This window comes from Vicugna pacos, chromosome 32 (assembly GCF_048564905.1).
Source record: "Vicugna pacos chromosome 32, VicPac4, whole genome shotgun sequence".
NCBI classification, from domain to species: Eukaryota; Metazoa; Chordata; class Mammalia; order Artiodactyla; family Camelidae; genus Vicugna; species Vicugna pacos.
This window is the reverse complement of record NC_133018.1, coordinates 20264471-20284646: the sequence shown is the minus strand read 5'-3', so window position 1 is coordinate 20284646 and position 20176 is coordinate 20264471. Positions and strand designations below refer to the sequence as shown.

The 20176-nt window shown below is 53.9% G+C and overlaps 2 protein-coding genes across 11 annotated transcripts in view; one reads left to right on the top strand and one right to left on the bottom strand.

Annotated features, from left to right (window-relative positions):
* The window catches only part of CCDC92 (coiled-coil domain containing 92), a 29615-nt gene extending 22277 nt beyond the window's left edge, over positions 1 to 7338 (top strand). For 5 of the 7 annotated variants that reach the window (XM_072953392.1, XM_072953391.1, XM_072953394.1 and 2 more), the window contains 3 exons: positions 3125 to 3271; positions 3926 to 3967; positions 5924 to 7338. In XM_072953392.1, the coding sequence (XP_072809493.1) occupies positions 3142 to 3271; positions 3926 to 3967; positions 5924 to 6699 (948 nt within the window). In that variant the 5' untranslated portion in view covers positions 3125 to 3141 and the 3' untranslated portion in view covers positions 6700 to 7338. Of the gene's footprint in view, positions 1 to 2038; positions 2122 to 3124; positions 3272 to 3925; positions 3968 to 5923 lie in introns of those variants that run through there. The other 2 variants (XM_072953390.1, XM_072953395.1) reach the window with 2 other exon arrangements.
* An 809-nt stretch (positions 7339 to 8147) lies between these two features.
* Positions 8148 to 20176, bottom strand: part of DNAH10 (dynein axonemal heavy chain 10) — a 123929-nt gene continuing 111900 nt past the window's right edge. For 3 of the 4 annotated variants that reach the window (XM_072953384.1, XM_072953385.1, XM_072953387.1), the window contains 14 exons: positions 18371 to 18475; positions 17843 to 17997; positions 17197 to 17351; positions 15703 to 15886; positions 14914 to 15114; positions 13975 to 14184; positions 13763 to 13858; positions 12852 to 13023; positions 12267 to 12398; positions 11881 to 12092; positions 11620 to 11787; positions 10270 to 10450; positions 9040 to 9185; positions 8148 to 8555 (listed from right to left, as the gene is read on the bottom strand). In XM_072953384.1, the coding sequence (XP_072809485.1) occupies positions 8409 to 8555; positions 9040 to 9185; positions 10270 to 10450; positions 11620 to 11787; positions 11881 to 12092; positions 12267 to 12398; positions 12852 to 13023; positions 13763 to 13858; positions 13975 to 14184; positions 14914 to 15114; positions 15703 to 15886; positions 17197 to 17351; positions 17843 to 17997; positions 18371 to 18475 (2264 nt within the window). In that variant the 3' untranslated portion in view covers positions 8148 to 8408. The remainder of the gene's footprint in view (positions 8556 to 9039; positions 9186 to 10269; positions 10451 to 11619; positions 11788 to 11880; positions 12093 to 12266; positions 12399 to 12851; positions 13024 to 13762; positions 13859 to 13974; positions 14185 to 14913; positions 15115 to 15702; positions 15887 to 17196; positions 17352 to 17842; positions 17998 to 18370; positions 18476 to 20176) is intronic. The other variant, XM_072953386.1, reaches the window with a different exon arrangement.

Genomic DNA, 20176 nt, shown 5'->3' with positions numbered 1-20176 from the left:
CAAATGGAACATCTCACGCTGTAAAATCCTCGTCCCGTGACTGTCAGAGCTCCAGACGGAGCCGTCGGAGCTCCCTCGCTGGCTTCGCACGTAATAATAATCAGACTCATCCGTTCACCTTGTGTTCCTTCTTCCCGAGACTGCCTGCCCGTGGTGATGAGAAGCTCCAAGGGCACACTTTGATCTCTGTAGTTAGGACGGTGAATTTATGAATTACAGATTTAGTACAGTTCAAGTCGCTGACTCACCAAGGCAGAGAGAATGCAAACACTTACTTAAGTCATATTACATTTGTTATAAACAAAATTTCATGCCACACTGTGATGGGAAGGGAGTACCCGCTGAGGCCACATTTCCACTCCTCTCCCTGCCCCCTGGGTAGATCACAGAAGCAAATATTTATTTCCAGGTTTGGGCACACTTCATTTTGTACTGTCAGTGCTGAACAAAACTGTTTTGCAATTTTAGTATATCATGCTTTCTTTGAGCAAGGCATGCCTGGAAATTAAGTCAGAAGCTCTTAGAAACAAAGGCTCTTCAGCCCTGAAGGCCTGGAGCTCCCCTGGTGCCCCAGCCACACTCCACAGCCTGGCACTGTGGCCCACTGGCTTAGCTAGTGCTGACCGCAGGCCCCCTGGGTGCCAGGCACCGTGCAAGGACTTGGGATCCAGCCATGAACAAGCCTGCAGTCTGTGCGCAGAGGTGGGAGACAGACAACTAGAATTCTGGGCAGGCCATGACGTGCGGCAGTGCGTGACCCTGCCCAGTCTGGGGGCCAGGGCTTCCAGGAGGAAGTGGACTTATGCCAGGAAGTGAAGGACACACAGATGGGAAAGGTGGGCCGAAGGGAGGAGCGTTCTGCGCAGAGGAGCCATGGCAAGGCCCCCAGTGGGAAGAACGAGGCCCCGCAGAGGACCTGGAGGCAGGCTGAGCCCCCGGGACACTAAGACCCCGAGGGCCAGTCACAGGGTCGCATGGACAGCCCGACTCAGCCCGGTGGGAACCGTCGAAGGTTCTGTGGAAGTTGTGCTCTGCTACCACGTGGAGATGGACGGAATCGAGGAGGCAAGAGAGGATGAGGGAGGGCTCTGCAGTGATTTGGGTGAGGGGTGATATGGCTTAGGTGTGGAGGCCGAGAAAAGCAAGTGGACTTGAGGATCACCAAGGCGAGACGGCGGATGCTCAAGGCAGCCCCGCGGCTGGGCAGTGAGTGCGCCTGCTGGGAGGGGCAACGCTCTGCCCAGGTCCGTTCTTCACCCTCCTAAACCCACCGAGCCCCGGATCAAATGTAAATAGTTCTTTCTCGTCGACGGCAAGCCCCTAAGAGGAGCGCAGATTTCGGTCTATGCTTTTAAAGTAAATGGCAAGGCGTCTCCTCTAGAGCTGCCCCTTGCAAACCCCGTCGTAGGCCCCAGGGATCCATGTTCCCGGTGAGACGACAGAACCGATGCCGGAGTGACCAACTCACGGTTGCTGAGCGGAAGTAACGTGGGCATCTCCACCCAAAGCCCCAGAAGCCGTCCCAGGTTCCCCTCCCTCTGATGTCGAGGCTGCTCGGCTTGCAGCCCTTCGCGGCTCACCGGCCGGACTGGCCTTGCTCGGAGCTGGCTCCGTTGTTAGGCCAGTGTCCTTCTCCCCAGGCCGCGTGCTGACCACACAGCATCAGGGTCTCAGGACCGCGGGGTTCCAGCCAGCATTAGTGTCTGGTCCAGCGGCCTCGTACAAGGAGCTGGTGGCTGCAGCAGAGACGCTTCCAGGGGCGGGAACCTTCCTTGTTCCCGAGGAAAGGCCATTTTCAGCTCCCTCCAGGGAAGCTCCGGTTGATGGAAACTCAACTCTGGCATCGTCTGCAGCCAGGCTTTAGGTAGAGTTCAAGGCCTGGGGAAATCCAATCTTCCTTCCATAGAAATGAGCCTGTATTGATTCAACCAATTGCTTCTTACTGGGTTTCGAGTTTGTTTCCAGTCTTTTCCGACTGTAAACTGCACTTACAGTGCAGCTACATCTTCTCACACAGAGGCAGTTAATTCCCTCCAGTGGATTCCCAGAAATGGAATTGCCGAGTCAGAGGGAAGAGACATTCTCAGGCTCCAGACGCACGTTGCCAGCCTGCTTCCCGCCGTAAGGAACAGCGCGCATCCCTACCGAGCACCGCACGTCCTGTTTCCTCTCGTCGGCTTCTCTCCCAGCGGGAGCGTCCTTCCCAGGACAAGTCGGCGTGCACCCTTCTTGGGCTCTGACTGTCGCATCCTGCGTCCTCCTCTGCATTTCTTCACTTTCCTTTGGAAGAGCTTTCTCTTGGGAATGAAATCCTGTGTACTGGGTTCCAGGGACGCACCGTTCTCAGCTCCAGGGCTGGGGCAGACTTACAAAGAGGGAGTGGGGTCCCAGCGCGGTGACCGTGCCTGGCTGTCACCTCCGAGGGTCCCTCATGCCATCCTGGCACATACCCACCAGAAGCCCTCTGAGAAGTGGTGTTTCCTCGGGGGCGCTCTTTGGCCTTTTTAAAGGATTATTTAGGCAGTTAGGGAAAAGGCATGCGGAAGCTCTATAGTCACAAGAGTAATTTATAGGCAAATAATCCACATTTCATTCGTAGCAGTTTTCAGTGCCGTGTAAGGCATCTGGAATTACTCCGGTAGCTTTTCCAGAAAGGCTGATTGACTTCACATGTCTCGGGTTTCAGTCAAGGCAGGGAATCGGGTGCCCTGAGCGAGCGGCTGAGGACCCATGAGGGACTGATGGGGTGGGGGCGGGGCCCCAGGCTCCTGCAGCCACCACATGGCCCCGTGAGACAGTCCTCAGGAAACTCCCAAGGAAAGGATTTGGGGGCTTCCCTCTGAAATCCCACCCACATCCTCCTGCTGCTCCCGGCCTGGCCAGCTCTAGAGGCCACTTCCCAGGAGCCAGGTCTTCCTGAGAGGAGGCAGCCGGCGCTTTACCTCCTCAGGGAGCTCCTTCGAGAGAGCTCCTGGGCTCAGTCTGTTGAAGCCGGGTAGCCTGTGGAGAGGCTGGGATTTGGAATCAGGGAGCCCTGGACTTGATGTCTTCCCTCTGCGTTCAGGGCCAGGCCATCTTGGGACCCTCCCTGTCCCAGACAGCCACCAGGGTCTGTCTCCCGCAGGTCATCTGGATGTCAGCATGGCAGCCACAAACCTGGAGAACCAGCTGCAGAGTGCTCAGAAGAACCTCCTGTTCCTCCAGCGGGAGCACGCCAGCACACTCAAGGGGCTGCACGCCGAGATCCGGCGCCTGCAGCAGCACTGCACAGGTACCCGGCCGGCACTCGGGGTGGGGGGGCGGGGGCAGCCGACGGCTGCGGAGCAGAATGGAACCTGTCCTCACAACGGCTTCAGGCTGGCTGGCTCAGAAGCCGCGCCAGGCTCGCTCACCAGTGAGTGGGAAGGGGCTTTACTCTTCTCGCTTCTCTCTGGTTAACCGCATCATCGCTGGAGCCCCTCTGAGCGCTTTGCCTCATCCACACGCCCCAAGCATAACGCTGTGAAGCCAGTTCTCGGTTCTTACCAAAGACTTGAAAGATCAAAATGCAGTGGTTAGAATTGCAGTACATTTTGGAACCAATGACCAAAGTGCAATACACAGAGCAGGCTGCTTGCCAATTGTGGATGTTGGGGTGTATACTAGGGAAAAGAGGGGTCGCCGCTGAACTCGAGTGAGGACAGTGGCTGCTGAGTTTCTATTGTTCTCACACTTGCCTCTAATGCTGCCAACTCGGCTCTGTCTGGGCAGGACTCACGGGCTGATTGTGGGAATTGGTTCTGCGTTTTCAGAGCTGATGAAGCTTTTGAAATAGACTGCAGTCTTACAAAATTAATGTATATGGCCTCCTTTTAATTTTTTTATTTGCTTTTAAATTTTTTTAATTTTTTAAATAGCTTTTAATTATTTATGGTCTCCTTTTCAGATTTAACGTATGAGCTGACAGTCAAAAGTTCGGATCAGACAGGTAAGAACTCCCTCCCCGAAAGCTGATGATACCGTTTCCTGCTGGGGCGCGTGTTGGTGCCAGCTATTTTCACTAGGTACACACGTGGAAGAAAACACATTTGCTGTGAAGAGTTGCACCTGTGAGCTCTCCAAGTAAAGGCGGGAGGGCAGTCCTGGGGACTAGGGGACCAAGCATATATTTGGAATGCCCAGTATATGCTTTTCTGGGTTCTTCTGATTTTTTACGGTGAATGTGTGTTCCTTCTGTAATCAAGAAATAGATACGATTTAAACCAGAATGAAAGAGGAGCGGGAGCAGGGTCCTGCCTCCTCTGTGTCCATCGAGCTCAGCACAGGACCTGGCACAAAGTGTGTGCTCCCTACGTGCATGGCTGAGTGGGGGGTCCAGTTCCTGGACAGCCCCCAAAGGATCGCTGAACATCCTTCTCCAGACTCTAGTCCCACAAATGCTCCTCTGACACCAGAATCGTCAGGGACCCCCAGAGATCTCAGCCTGGTGGCAGCCGGGGCTGGGGAGACAGAAATGGGGCCTCTGTGGCCTGTCCCAAATAGCTCACTCCCCAGAACAGGGTGGGGATTTTAAAAGTGCAGAAACCACATTTGAGTCAAGATGACTCTTTCTACAGGCTTCGCACTGGCAGTTACTATTCGTGAGTGTGTCTAGTTCCTTGTGAAACACGCCGCCCGTTTCCCTGAGTCTGAGTGTGTTAGCCAGCACTGGTTTCCCTCTGGTGTTACTCACATCACAGTCTCCTGAGTGCGCCTTCAGGAGCCAGGACACCTTCCCCTGTGTGTGGTAGAGGAGGGGCCTGGGGGCAGGGGGCGGATGCCAGGCGCACCCTCCGCAGCGCCTGGGCCACTGGGCATTCAGGAGGACAGGGTGTCCACCTCCAGCTGGGGACCCCAGCCAGCATCCCTGCCATCCATGTCACCGAAATCAGGCTGTCCTCACTTCCTGTCCCCTCTGGGCCCAGGCTAATCTGAAGAGCCACAGTTCTTGCTCCATACCCTCGCCACACGTGGTTCTCAGCCCTCTGTCCCACGGCCACCCACCCACCAAGCCGACCCCCCGTCAGCCGGGGCGCTGACAGCGCCTCGTGCGGAGACACTGCAAACCTCCCAGGTGGGCCTGGTGGGCCCCTCCCGCCCCAGCAGCGGAAGCCCCTGCTTTACAGCAGCACACGCAGCCCGGTCTCAGAGGAGTTGTCTGGCCAGTCCTCGAACATCTCTGAACCTGCATCCTCGTCTGAGAGGTACCCACAAATGCCAGTTCTGGCCTGACCACCAGGGTCTGTCTTCATGGGCCACCTGCCCCATTCAGCTGCCCTGCGTCGGCACTAACACGGCCCAGGGAGGGTCTTGCTTGTGACCGCCACGTGGGGCCCGCAGAACCTGGCACGGCCTGTGTGATGTTAGGGGCGGGGCCGGGTGGAGCCTGCGCACAGGCCCAGGATGCCACTCTGAGAGGGGACCCACGTCGGGCAAAGGGGGCAGCCTGTCAGCCTGTCTCCTCTGCAGCTTCAGAGCTTCTGTGCTTTAGACGTGGAGAAAGTCTACATTTGTCTTTCCAAACTGTGCTTTGCATGGAACAGACAGATGGCTCTGCTAACAGTTTAACCCTAAGCCTTTGGAGAGATTTAGTTCTCTGAAACTGCCCGCTTTAACTAAAGCAGTTTTAAAATTTGGAGACATTCTTTTATGTGGTAGGTGGGGGAAGTAAGAGCTGAGTGGGGCCTCGAAGACCACCTGAACTCCCAGCCTTTCCTGAGGGGGGAGGGCAGGGAGGAGGCGTGGTGGGGCCGGGTGGGCCCAAGCCGCTGGCCGCACTGAGGGAGCAGGACCCCAGTCCGTGGCCCTGCCTGGCAACATGGTGGGGGGATGCGGGCAGAGACAGACCCCCTCCGCTGTCCCCTGGGGCCTGTCCTTACTCCGCTCCCCTCGCTGGCCCTTCTAGGAGACAGCGCCTCGAGAAGCAGCGAGCTAAAGAAACGGTGCGAAGACCTGGAGGCCCAGCTGAAAGTGAAGGAGGCTGAGAACAACGAGCTGCGGAGGGAGCTGGAGCAGAAGAACGCGCTGATCGCCGTGCTGGAGAACACCATCAAGGAGCGCGAGAAGAAGTACCTGGAGGAGCTGAAGGTCAAGAGCCACAAGCTGGGCATGCTGTCCAGTGAGCTGGAGCAGCGCGCCAGCACCATCGCCTACCTGACCTCCCAGCTGCACGCCACCAAGAGGAAGCTCCTGAGCTCCAGCGGGACCTCGGACGGCAGCGCGGCCGGCAGCCCCGGGCTGGCCAGCTACAAGCCGGCCCCGCCCAAGGACAAGCTGCCGGAGACGCCGCGCCGCCGCATGAAGAAGAGCCTCTCGGCCCCGCTGCACCCGGAGTTCGAGGAGGTCTACAGATTCGGGGCCGAGAGCCGGAAACTCCTCTTGCGGGAACCGGTGGACGCCATGCCCGACCCCACCCCGTTCCTGCTGGCCAGGGAGTCGGCCGAGGTCCACCTCATCAAGGAGCGGCCCCTGGTCATCCCCCCCATCGCCTCGGACCGCAGCGCCGGCGAGCATCCCAGCCCCGCCCGCGAGAAGCCGCACAAGGCGCACGTGGGGGTGGCGCACCGCATCCACCACGCGGCCCCGCCGCAGGCCCAGCCCGAGGTGGAGACGCTGGCGGTGGACCAGGTGAACGGAGGCAAGGTGGTGAGGAAGCACTCAGGGACGGACAGAACTGTGTGACGGCCCCGCCACCCTCACCCGCTGTCGAGGCACTGTGATCACTACTAGGAAAAACTCATCCACCCCTTTTCTTTCTCTTTTTTGTTTTAATTCCCATGCATGCCGATTTTTTTTTCCAGACTTGTCAACAGATTCTTCTCCTCCTGCTCCTCTTGCCCCCTTAACTGACACCAAAGTAGCACCGTGTCCCGCCGCAGAACCCGTATTTACTCATCGCTGTGGCCAAACACCTGTGGGCCGCCTGGCTTGCTTGCAGCCCCACGCCGTGTAATCTCAGTGCGCGCGCCCGCCCGCGGACGAAGCACAGGCCCCGGCTGCGTTACTGCTCGACGTTCACGAAATCAGATAGTCACACGCCTAATTATAAAGTCAGAGCAACACGTATCGACCTTGACCTCATGCCTCCGGTTTCCAGGGCGGCCGGTCCGGAGCAGCCCTGCGCCCTCCTGGAGACCCCGTAACCACCCGACACACCCTTCCTGGGGCGGCACCGGTAACCGAGCAGCTGTATGTTGTATCACAGGAACTAAATGAGATGACGTTACTCCTCATGTCACCACGACCTGAATGTGTTCATATTTTTTGTTAGTTTTATCCAAAATGTTCAAGATCCCAACAAACTTTATTTTCTAAACCTGCCTTCTTTCTGCTTCGTGTCTTTTATTAAAACACCCGAGGGCGGGTCCTGGGGGGAGTCAGTGGGAAGGAGAGAAATAGTCGCTTGCCGTCCCCCCGCCCCCGCCACTGCTGGCCAGACAGTGGACTCACCCAGGGGTACCTCCTGGGGTGGGGTTCGCTTCCAGAAGGAGGCACCCCATCATCTCACTGCTCAGTTATCCCTTACAGTGTTCTGCCTTTCTGAGGTTCTGACAAAAGCCACTTTTCCAGTGACTGGCCCCTGCCCTGTGTCCTCCTCAGCTCAGCCCTGTCCCTCCCTCCCAGGGTAAAGCTGCTCCTTACCTCCAGCCTGGCCTGGCCAGGGCTTCAGACTAGACCCACATGCACAGAAGGGACGCCCAGTAGCCGCTGGCCCTGGAGGTTCTGAGGCTGCACCCAACCTCACACAGACCCAGGCAGGTCGGGGGTAGGAGTTCATGCCGCAATTAGACACCAGGCTCCAGGTCTTCAGCCACACCTGGCAGGCCAGCGCCAGGGGGTTCTGGAAGGGGGAGGCTGTGGGAGACTCTGGCCACCTCCCCTAGCACCCCACATCAGCAGCCCAGGGAAGGGGGGCCCTGCCTGACGCCCTCAGCAGCGTCGGCCTTCCACCCCACACCTCGGCCCGCAGCCCTACCCGAAAGAGGCATCTCCTGAAGCAAACCCGTTATCATCAATAAACCACCTGTGCCAATTTAAGTTATAATTCTCACGTGTGCCCGTGACATTCCAGGCAATTTTGCTTAAGTGTTTCCTCTGAGAAGGAAAAGAAAATTCGACACATCTTAAAATACTGTTTTAACTTACTTTTTTAATGCACAGAATCCTTTTAAAAAAATAGTTTAAAAGGACAAAACCATTCAGGTTAACTTAATATGGAAAGAGATTAAAATGGCTGATTTCAGATGAAGGGAAAAAAGAATGTGAATCCCCCTCCTGCCTCGAGAGGCCCCAGGAAGTGACGGCAGATGGTTAGTCTTCACGAATTCCCAGCACATCCATCGCCCACCGCACACTTAGAATCCGTCGGGCCTTTTCCTTCACCCAGAGGGTTAATCAGAGTTCAGGGTGAGGCACACCCCTTGCAGGACCCAGTGAGAAATGTGCTTCGTGGTAAAGAGATCGGCTTCAAAAACCAAGCCGACCCCCATGGCGTTCCTTCTGGTGGAGGTGGTGTAGACAGGCGTCCGGAAGGTGTTCTGCACAGGAAAGGGGTGTGAGTGCCCGCGCGGGCAGAGGGGAGCGCGCGGCCCGGGCGGGCGCAGGCTCCATCTAAGCGCTAAGGGTGCGGAGGGGCCCCTGCGAGGCGCGGCCGCTGCGCCGCGAGGGCACCCCCTCCGCCTTCCGCAGACGCTCACGAGAAGTGGGTCAGCCGGAGCAGGAGGCGCCTGCCGTCCACACCGGATGTAACTCCAGTCTTATTCAAGCAATGCCCGCAGACCTTCCCCCCAGGAAGGGAGGAGCCACTCCTGAAGCTGGTCTGGACCACAGCCGCCAACGGGGAACCCGCGCGGACGCTGAAGGCTGTGCATCCACGCATGCGCGCGCGTGCATTTCCCCGGGAAGTGGCTCCAAGACTTCCCCCACCCCGGAAAGGTTAAGGGCACCTGTGCTGAAAGGTCAAGGCTATTTGAAACCCCCTGGTGTATATCTCCAGTGAGAGGGGAAGATGGGAAATTTCACCTGCAGTTTGAGGCGATGGGCTTCGATGGGGATGATCTTCAGGATCGGCAGGTCAACAACCAGCACCTTGGGTTTGCTCTTGATAAGACATCCTCTTTCTATATCCCAGTCAGCGCCTTCTAGATACAGTCCTGAGACAAAGCATCCTAGAGGCACCAGGAAGAGAGCGGAATTTACGCGGAAGCATCGGTAATCCTGCTGTAACGCGGCTCTCTCTTCTGTGCATATCGGGCAAATAAAGAGGCAGCTGATTCGCCTTCCCCAGACACAGCCCATGCCTTTTCCCCAAAGAGGTGGCCATCAAATCTGTCCTGTCCACCTTCCCTCTGTAGAGGAACAGCCCATATGGGACATCCTGCAGAATCCATGGCCCTCCCTATGGCCACAGCAATGTGAATGAGGGGTAGTCACCTCTGCCCTACAATTTGGCATCAAGGCCCACAGACTTAATGGCCTTGGGCCCCCAGGCTACAAAGATGAAAACATCAGAGTCAGCTGGCACCATGGCAACCCCAAGTCCCCTAGAGCCAAAGTAACCGGGGAGCAGGGAGTCGGAAGCCTCGCAGAGAAAGTCCGGGGGTTGGGTGGTGGGGGAGGAGGACAGCACAGACCTGCCCGGGAGCAGAGGGGAGCACCGCCATTCCCCTGGGGCTGAGTGTTCCTGAATGGTCACCAGAAGTCCCCACTCCCTAAGCTAGCTCGAGAGGGCTTCTGGAGCTTGCAGTTAAATGTCCTCTGGCTGAGACAACATAACCCCGGGGAAACAGCGGTTTCCAACCACAGTCTGCACACATAGTAACGAATCTCTAAGGGACTTGAAGTTAGTGTACAATTGAATGGTTCCTCCCTAGTCCCTCCTGCTCTCTGGCTCCCATGCCGCTAGGCCCTCACGGTTTCCCGGGAAGCCACCTGGTGATCCGGGTGTTTAAAAGATCTAATTCTAACCGAGGAGCCCATTTCTCACAGACGAGCAGGGTGAACATGGTTCAGCCCTCCTATGACATCAACCTGCATCTCAGTGGAGAAACTGGACGAGAAACATCTGTCCTCACCCTCAGAGACTCCAAGACGTGGAAGGCGCACAAACACAGCCAATATTTGCAGCAGTCTGCCTTTCAACCATGGCCTGGCCCGTTTGGGCCCACACCGTGCTCACCCCTTCAGATGGGGGATGGCTCAGGAGGGAGACCCCACATGAGAGGCTGTGAATCCACAGGAAGCTGGACGTACCTTGTCCTGCCCGCTCATTCACTTCGTCTGCATCTTGGAACTTGGTCACCTGGGTGAACAAGGTGGAGCGGTCCAGCGGCCAGCTGTTCTTCCGGCAGGTGGCCTGCACCAGGGCCGTGAGGTAGGATTCCGGGATGTGCAGCCCCGAGAGCCACATCACGCTGGGCTCGCTCTCAGTGACCTGGAGAGAGGGGAGGGCAGCTGGTAGGAGCCTGGGGCCACCATCCAATGCCAGGGTCAAAGCTGACCGGAAGTTGAACTCAGGGCGAACGATACAGTTCGCCTTAGTGGCGGAAAGAGGGTGTTGGGACAACTGGCAGCCCACTGGGAAAAATAAGCCGAACAGCCAAGTTCAAGATGGAGCCGAGATTTTTTTATATAAAATAAAACCACAAAAGGACCAAACCAAGCCTCCAAAGCATGTTTTCAGAAGCTGTAAAAGAAAAGTCTGATCTATTTGACTACATTAAAATATTAAACTTTCCTTTGGAAAAAATACCACAAAAATCAAAAAAACTCTTGACAAGCTGGGGAAATGTCTGCAACACCAGCAGACAAAGGGGTTAATCTCCTTGATGTACAAGGAGTTCTTAAAAATCCATTTTAAAAGATGGAGAACTTGATAAAAATGAAATCAAGATGCAAAAAGACAATTCACAGAAAACCACGAAACACCTATAAATTTGTAAGATGCACTCAGCCTCACCATAATTAAAGAAATGTACATCAGAAATATTTGGTGTTATTTTTTTACCTACCAAGGAGACAAAGGTTCAAACTATTAAGAACACACCATGTTGCAGAGAGGTGAGGGAATAATCATGCTCATATACCGTGGTCTCAACTTCTCTAAAAAAATCATCCGACAAGAGCTGTCAGAATTTAACACGCTCTGATTCAGCTTTTCCATTGCAGGCACTTACTGATGGAGTAGACTCTTATGAGTCTCCAAAGGCACGTGCCCCAGAATGTTGTTTGTACAAGCAAAACAAAAAACAAAAAGCAAACAAAAAACCTCCAGTGGTAACCGCCTGAATGTCCATCAGGAGAAAGGATATGGGAAGTCTGTGAGATGGACCAGCCTAGAAAGGATGAGTTCTAGGTGTACTTCAATGAAACCACTGCCAAGAGAGACTCTTAGATGAATAAATCATGCTGTGCACAGTACACTTCAAAGTCTTAAAAAGAAAAGAAAAGGAAAAAAACAAATACAAGTCTGCTTGTAGAGTCACAGCCCATCTCCAGAGCACCTGACAGAGGTACCACTGGGGACGGGAGGAGTCGGGAGGTGGGGTGAGGGGGCCCAGGCCGAGCCCTGAGCCGGCGAGCAGCCTGCCGCCTCTCACTTACCCACGTTGTGTACTGGCTGAACCTCCGCAGGAAGTAGAGCATCCAGTTCCCCAGGGACTTTAGGGTGTCAGGGGCAAGCTTTCTCCAGATGTTTGGGATTTGCCCGAGAAAGAGAGACCTGGCTACATCGTCTAATTCGTTGCTCATCCCGACTTCTCCAGCCAAGGCCTGTTTACAGAATCAAGAGCAGTTGGGCAAGACAATGAGAAGACCAGGGGTTACACCGGGAGGCAGGAATGCACACTTTGGGAACAGGCTTACCCGCTGGAGTTCAGCCAGAGACCTGGACATCCGCATGACAAGCTTGTTGAAGCGCTCCAGCTCCTGCAGGAGCACCACCGAAGTCGGGGAGATGCTTATCCCGAGGTGCTTCCTGACCTGGTCCAAGTCAAAGACTTTGGGCATCTTGTTTTCGATGTCCTTGGCCACATGGCCAATGTAATCGTCTCGGCTGATGCCACTGCTGGATTCCCCTGAAACCAGGACACTTTTTAGAGAGAGCCAGGCATCCAAGTGTGGGACCGGGGTGTCCTGCGCCTCCAGAAAGGCAGCAGCCACGTGGAAACTCTCAGAACCCAAAGCAGCACGTTGCTTCAGTGCCCTTTGTCCCCAGTCAAATTAACACCATCCTCTGCAGTGGACTTTACCCGTCTGAGGCTGCAGCTCCAGCAGGTGAGCCCACATGTCTCGAGCTGCCTGAGTATAATAGCCAATCTCAGCGTTGGAGTGAAGACCAAACACTTCGGGCGTGTTGGCCAGCGGGAGGGCCTCAATGGCTTCTGTGGTCGTACAGAACAAACAGGTTACACCTCCCACGCCACCGCCGATTTCTGAGGGCCCGCAGCCCCCTCAACATCCACAGGCACGTTAGACTTCTTCCCATTTCTTAGAGGGTGACAAGGTTTTGATAAGAATTCCACACCACCTCTCGGTTTAACTTTTACGAAAATGGCTCAGTGAGCCTCCCTGGGCCACTCTGTCCTTCGAGGGAGAATCTGACATGTGTACCATCATTCCAGGACAGGAAGTCTGACCTGACTCCATCAGCTCTGGGGCCAGGAAGAGCCCACTGGGCCCCCCACCAAAGGCATAAGCAAACACCCCCGACCAGCCAAGGGCCCCCACCCGGAGAGGGGTCAGAAGGGCAACCACAGAACACAGAACGGCTGGAATGTACGGGACCCCTTAGAAAAAAGCTTTTAAAATACTTTCCGATGTCTGAGAAATCTCACCAACAAATCTTTCCTTGACATCACCCGAGGGGATTTTGTAGTCCACCTCCCTGTTCCGGAAGAAGTGGAATGGCTGGAAAGTATCGAAAAGGAAGTCCCCCAAGTATTCGTCCATGTAGATGGTCAGGATGCGCCGGTCGAAGCTGTCAATGACCCGTCCTCCATACATGACCTGCAGTTACAGGGAGTGAGGGCAGGCCGGGACCCAGAACCTACCAGGTGGACCCTGAGGCCCTGGGCCCGGCGGACGGCCCAGGGTCAAAACCAGATGCACCCTCAGTGAGACCTCTGCCGCCTGGCCACCATGTAGCTCAAACAGTGATGATTTGCACAGGCCACTTTCCCCAAAAGGTTTGTGTGCAAGCTTAGAGAGCCCGCAGCGATAAGCAGCTCTTGTGAAATGCTGGGAGCCAGGGTGCAATTGGCAAACACCCCAAAACATAGTGAACAAACAAATGAAACAAAACAACCCATGAAGCCAGCAGCCACTTGTGTCTTTGGAATGGTGATGTCGCTCTTTGAGCCATGCACAGGCCACTGGGGTAAGCTGTCCTGTGAGCTCTGTATAAGGTCATGGTCTCCACAGTAGACCTCCGGGCCTGCTGCACAGGAGCACAGCTCCAGCCACATGCCTAAGGCATCCTAGGCGGGGAACTGCCAGCTCCTGGAGAAGGCGAGTCCCCAGGGCGATGAGTCCAGAGCCCCCAGGTGAAGGTCACTCACTTAGGACAAAGAATAACAGGGTGATGAGCTGGGGGTACTTCACAGAGACCCAGGCGTCTTTGGCTGAGGGGCAGCAGGAGCAGAAGAGGGGGGTCGCAGAGTGCTCAGGGGCCATGTACAGGGGGCACCAGGCTACAGCCCAGCTGGCCCCGGGAGGCGGCCGCACAGGGTCCCTGGGACACTCCTACCTCCCCAATTAGGTACTTGAGGCTGCCCCACGGGATCCGAGGGTCATGCTGCTGGAAGGCTTTTGTTAGGTACGTGTTCAGTATTTCCATGCAGACCTTAAAAGAGGAGGAACAAACCCGTAAAAGCATTTGCGCTCTGACTTTTCTGAAAACGTGGGCAGGAGCGACGAAGGAAGAAGTCCGGGCCGGGAGAGGAGCCGCCGCGTGCTCACCTGGAAGTCAGACTCGTTGAAGTCGTAGTACACGTTCCACCCGATCTTCCCGAACTTCCTCCTCTCCTGCACCACAGCGTGGAGGAACGCCAGCACGTAGACCAGGGACTTGAAAGCAGGGTGTGGGCACTGGTCCAGCATTTCGTGCGAGATCTTGAAGTATGTTGCTCTCATGTTGAGTTTCAGCCCGTTGGGCGGCTCGGTGACAACCTATCGAAAAAGGAGGCAGCAGATGGTGACGGAAACCCCAGGCCCACCGGCAGGGCTCCGAAGTGGGTGCAAAGTGCAGACGCCTTGGCCTTCCCTCCATCCCTACAGAGCCATCTCCCCAAACAGCAGAGGTCAAGGGCCCAGGCAAATGAGTCCAAAAACTAGATGTTCCAGCTCTGTCCTTCCTCAGCAAACGACCCCAGGAAGGCTCTTGAACCTCTCTCTGAGCCACGGGACCCTCACATGTAAAACAAAAGGAGCTAAGTACTCCCTCTTCCTGTAACCGAGACAGAGAGATGACAGAACGCTTCCAAAACTGGATCTGGAGGCTGAATTAAACAGGGCTTGTAATCCCCTCCCAACTTCCGCACACGAGCACCCGAGTCCTGCAGGCTGTGGGTGGGCCGGTCATTAGAGATAAAAAGGAGTTTTCATAGACGTGAAGTCCATGAAAACTAAACTAACCCAGAAATTGTTTTGGGTGCACGCAGAGGTGATAAAGACAGGCCTGGGAGGCATCCCTGTCACCCGAAAATTGTCACCCTATTCATGACAGTGCTAATCTCTGAAGGGAGATGAAGAGATGGGGAAGGGGGCGTCCACGGGGTTCCAGCGGTATCCTAGGGTTATTTCTAAACACACACACAGACGCACACCCACACACAGCAAAATGGCAGTGAGCTGAGGAACTGGGCTGTGGGTCTGTCGGTGTCTGTCTGGCAGCCAGACCTTCAAGGACTTCTGTAGAATCCCAATGGGGAAGCCCTGGGTGGGGTCCGTGGTGAGCCACAGGCGGAAGTCGGGGTGGGGCTTGGAGATCCTCTCCAGGGACTTCTCCAGATCCTTCAGCCACTTAACCAGGAGATGACAGTTCTGCAGCATCAGCCACTGCCCGCGAGCCACCGCCGTCTCCAGCAGCTGCAGGGCCAGCTGCACCGGTGGGAAGAGATGGGCAGAGTCGGTGTCCCGAAGCCACAGCACCCACGTGCTCTCCCACAGACCCACTCCACGTCCCCAGAAAACTAACAGCGCTGCGGTGGTCCAGGAGCCACAGAGGGAGCCTTGGAAGAAACAATCCTTTGGAATTCCTCCAGGGCCACCCAGGGCTGCCGGGCTGCAGTCGCTGGCCTCCCTCGGCCCCCAGTGCACCAGCTTCTCGGACACAGTGGCACCTGCACCCTGACCGGCCCCTTGGCCTCGCCATGGGGGCAATGACAGCCCAGATCCACTGGGGCTGTTGCAGGGACTGAGGGAGGTGACGACTGTATGTGAAAGAGCTTTGAAAAGAGCAGAACACAATGACTGCACTGGGTTGGGCAATCGCAGAAGGGCAGCCCTAGAGCGACACCACCGTGGACACTGTCGTCACTGCACGTGAGACACTGCTCCGCAGAATGGGTGCGCGCTGAGCTCGCGTGTAGGGCAGTGCTCATGGCTGAACTCCAGGCATTAACTTGTGCCTAAGAGGGACGGGACCTCACCCACATTTAGAGCTTGTTCCTTCCAACAACAACATACCTTCTCTTGACCTTGACCCATGGCAAGGAATTTGAGGCGGTTCCCTCCAAAACCACTGCGCTCGGCCAGCTTCATTAGGTCACTGGCAGGGTCAGAGCCGGGACTCAGGATAAACACGATGGGTGAGTTCGGAGTGCTCTGCTCAAAGATGGCTTCAAAGCTGATCATCGGGGGCTGCACGTACCTGGCGAAAGAAACTCACCTGGAAAACTCTCCCCAGAGAACAGCGCCAGGCAGGGGCCGGCCAGTCCAACCAGTGCTGTGCCTCCCAGTACCCAGAACCTTCTGACTGCTCCTCTGGCATCTCTGCGCAGTCTTCCTTGTTTCAGAATCCAGCTTTTATGCACATCGTGCACGCTGGTCGGGAAGCTTCTGAGTGATGGGGACCTCTCTGCACAGCCCAGTGCATCCGAGTTGGGTTCAGTAGGTCTGCGCTGAGCTGGGTGCCTCCTGATGGGGGCCCCTCGGCCGGCCTTCCAGGTGGACGTGCCCTCAGCACTGAGCCCAGAGATCCCACACCGGCAGCTCCAGAGGTGTGTCCCGATTGGTCCACATCCCAAGATTTTTATAAATTAGTTGCCAATCCATGCGGATTAGCAGTTTTTGTATAGAAACCCAAATTTCTAGCTTCCTTTGAAAAGTCAGAGGATCTGGGTCCCCACTGCCACCTGGAGGTATCAGCAAAGAGTTAAGGGGCTGCTGACCAGGTCTTGACAAACCTCCTGTTTGCCACAGGCCCCGCCCGGCCTCATTCACTCATTTGCATCACCTGCCAGCCAAGGAGATGAATCTGAGCTTCTAACCCCAAGTTATCCACCTGGCTTTGCGTTCAATTCTAGAGCTACCAATATGGTAGCCCCCAGACACACGTGGCTACTGAGCACTTGAAGTGTGGCTAGTCCAAATCGAGATGCGCCGTGTGAATTCAACAGCATTAGTATTATTATTTGGGGGGGAGGAATTAGGTTTATTTATTAATTTATTTATTTTAATTAATTTATTTTAATGGAGGTACTGGGGATTGAACCCAGGACCTTGTATCTGCTAAGTATGTGCTCTACCACTGAGCTATATCCTCTCCCCTCCCATAGCATTATTATTAAAGCCTTAACAAAAAAAATATGCAAAATATCCCAATTATTTACATGCCAAAATAATATTTTAATATACTGAGTTAAATACAATCATTTATTGTTAGTTATTAATGTGTTATATGTTGTTATATATGAATATATTTTATGTACTGATAATCACTGTTATTAAAATTAATTCCACCTGTTTCTTTTTGAACGTGGCTACTAGAAAACTTGAAATTACGTACATCGCTCATACTGCGTTTCTCTTGAATAGCGTTACTCTACTGCGGCTACCAAATCCTGCTCAGACAGTCCTCTCCGGAGCTGGCCAACCACTTCCATCTGTGAGTCCAGGAGCAGGTGACATGAGACATTCTATCCGCAAAAAGGGCCAGGCAGACACGAGCCACACACTTACTTCTCTCCCATCGTTACAGTCACGTAGTCAGTCACCGCGCGGTACACCCGATCCACGCGGAAACAGCGCAAGATGAGCAACTTCTGGAAAGGGGTGACGTTGTTATCATAGTCCAGGGGCAATGGAAACTGCTCAGGTGAGTCCAGGTCACACCACTGGGAAAAGCAGAGAACATGCACGGCAGCGTCAACTTGGAAATGACGTGGGCCCCCATTTTTACGGGACGGTCCCCAAAGCCACCGTAAAAGGATGAAATCTATAGGCCACTTCTGCTCGGATCTGTCATTTTCTACCCCCAGAAAACTACGAACTCCAGGAGCGGAGGGACTGAGCGTTATTCACTGTTGTGCCCCTAGTGCCCATCAAGGGACATGGTCCATCCCCAGATGCTCAACAAATTTCCTGGATGGGTGGTGGACAGATGGATAGACAGATGGACAGAGAGATGGATGGTTCTCCCATAAAACTAGCTGAGCTAGATAAAGGAGAATTCCAAACAGGGAGCTAGAGGGTGTTCACTCTACTCTGAATGGTCCCTCGGAGGAGTGTCTTCTCACGTGTAAGGAGTCAGGCTGTAGCTGTAGTTAAGTGTGGCAACTACTGACATGCGGGGAAGGGAAGGAGGCCGCAGGGAACGTGAGCTCACCTCCTGCCAGACAGCCAGGTGCTTCTCAATGTCATCAGGAAGGTTCCCAAAGCTGTCTGGAAACATTTCTGATAGAAGAATAATGTCTTCCCATCCCTGGTCGGACAACCAAGCGCAGGGCTTTTTTCGTTCGCTCTTCTCCAGGGAAATGTTTCCTGGTCACAACAGAGGAAGAGAGGTCAAACAGTCAACACCAGCACGTCGGGAAGGGCCAGCAGCTCCGGCTGTGGGCTTCTGTCACCTTGGGAGGAAATCCACTCCCACCCCCCCCCCCGTCACTGCCCACGACTGCAGCCAGGCAGCTCTGTGTGGCTTCCGGCCGCGGAGCAGTCTTAGGGCAGAGACTGGTTGCTCTAAGTCAACAAGAACCATCTCGGAGGCTGGAACCATCAGTTGAAATATGTCATAAAGCAGTGTTATTGCAAGTCATATTTTAAGGAGAATTTTTGTTGTTGTTTGTTTTCAGCAAACAAACATGCAGCGTGAGTCCAGGGAGCTGGGGAGAAGGAAACGAGGCAAAGTCATTACCTTTCAAGAAGAAATCTAATTCTTCCTGGGGCACCCTCCCTTCTGCTTGTTCAATCTTGATTGTCATGTTGAAAGAAAAGAGTAACTTGTGCCTCTCAAACAACCCTGAAGAGAAGCAACAGAAGGGTCTGGATAAAATAAGTGCATTTAAACAGGGGGGTTTCTCAATTTGCAGAGAAATAAAATGAAGCGCCTAGGCTGCGTGGTTGCCACGAGGGCCCTTTGCATTTGGTGTCTGTGAATATCTGAGCGCAAAACACCTGAGCTCAGTTTACATGGCCTGCCCCAAAGTGCCCCTCGCTCGCACGCATCTGAAATGGCCACTTCTCCGGGAAGAGGACAAGCAGGTGCGGACAGTATGACAGAGGTACAAAGCCACCTTCCTGACCAAGTGCTGGTCCGCTCGCTGCCTGACTCAAAGCCAAAGTTGGTACGGTCTAGAAGGGATATTTGCAAACTTTCTATAAAGAGCCAGAGAGTAAATAGTTTCGGCTTTGCAGACCAGAGAGTCTTGGTCCTAACTACTCAGCTCTGCCGCGGTGCCGTGAAAGACAGTGTGTGTAGCACCGGGCGTGGCTGTGTGCCAACAAAGCATGATTCACAAAAGCGGGCAGCGGGCCAGATCTTGCCAATCTTGATTGTACAGTAAGCATATTCAACCAACAGACTCTATTGCTAGGAAGATGCAAAATACTAGAGTCCTTTTTTTTTTTTTAACAGAAGAAACATGTTCTTGGGAAAAAAAAGTGCAAAGTCAAAATTTGTGATTTGAATTCGACTTTATATGTGTTAGAAGGGTTGGCTCCATGAACGATAAATGCTGGAGAGGGTGTGGAGAAAAGGGAACCTCCTACACTGCTGGTGGGAATGTAGTTTGGTGCAGCCACTATGGAAAACAGGATGGAGATTCTTCAAAGGACTAAAAATAGACCTACCATATGATCCAGCAATCCCATTTCTGGGTATATACCTGGAGGGAACTCTAATTTGAAAAGATACATGCACCCAGTGTTCATAGCAGACATGGAAGCAACCTGAATGTCATCAACAGATGACTGGATAAAGAAGCTGTGGTATATTTATACAATGGAATACTACTCAGCCATAAAAAGGAATAAAATAATGCCATTTGCAGCAACAACAATCTCCAACCTGGAGATTGTCATTCTAAGTGAAGTAAGCCAGAAAGAGAAAAAAAAATACCATATGATATCACTTATATTTGGAATCTTAAAAAAAAAAAAACAAGACACTATGAACTCATCTGCAAAACAGAAACAGAATCTGTGGTTACTGGGGAAAGGGAGGGAGGGATAAATTTGGAAGTTTGAGATTTGCAAATGTTAGCCACTATACATAAAAATAGATTTTTTTCTAGTTTCTTCTGTACAGCACAGGGAGCTATGTTCAATATCTTGTAATAACCTTTAATGAAAAAATATGAAAACAAATAGATGTATGTATATGCATGACTGGGACACTGTGCTGCACACAAGAAATTGACACATTGTAATTGACTGTATACTTCAATTAAATAAATAAATAAATAAAGACGGGTTGGCTAGTTAAGTGAGCCTAGTCCTTGACCTTTCTCCTGCTCAGCTGGTATGGGAGACTTGTGTCCCCCTGACCCCAAATCCGTATGTTGAAGCCCTAATCCCAACTGGAGACTGGCCTCCAGGAGGTGCTGAAGGCAAAATGAGGCTCTTAGGGTGGGCCCTCATCCAATCAGACTGGCATCCTTATAAGAGGAGGAAATCTGGACACACAGACAGACAGCAGGGTGCACATACGGAGTGCACTGGC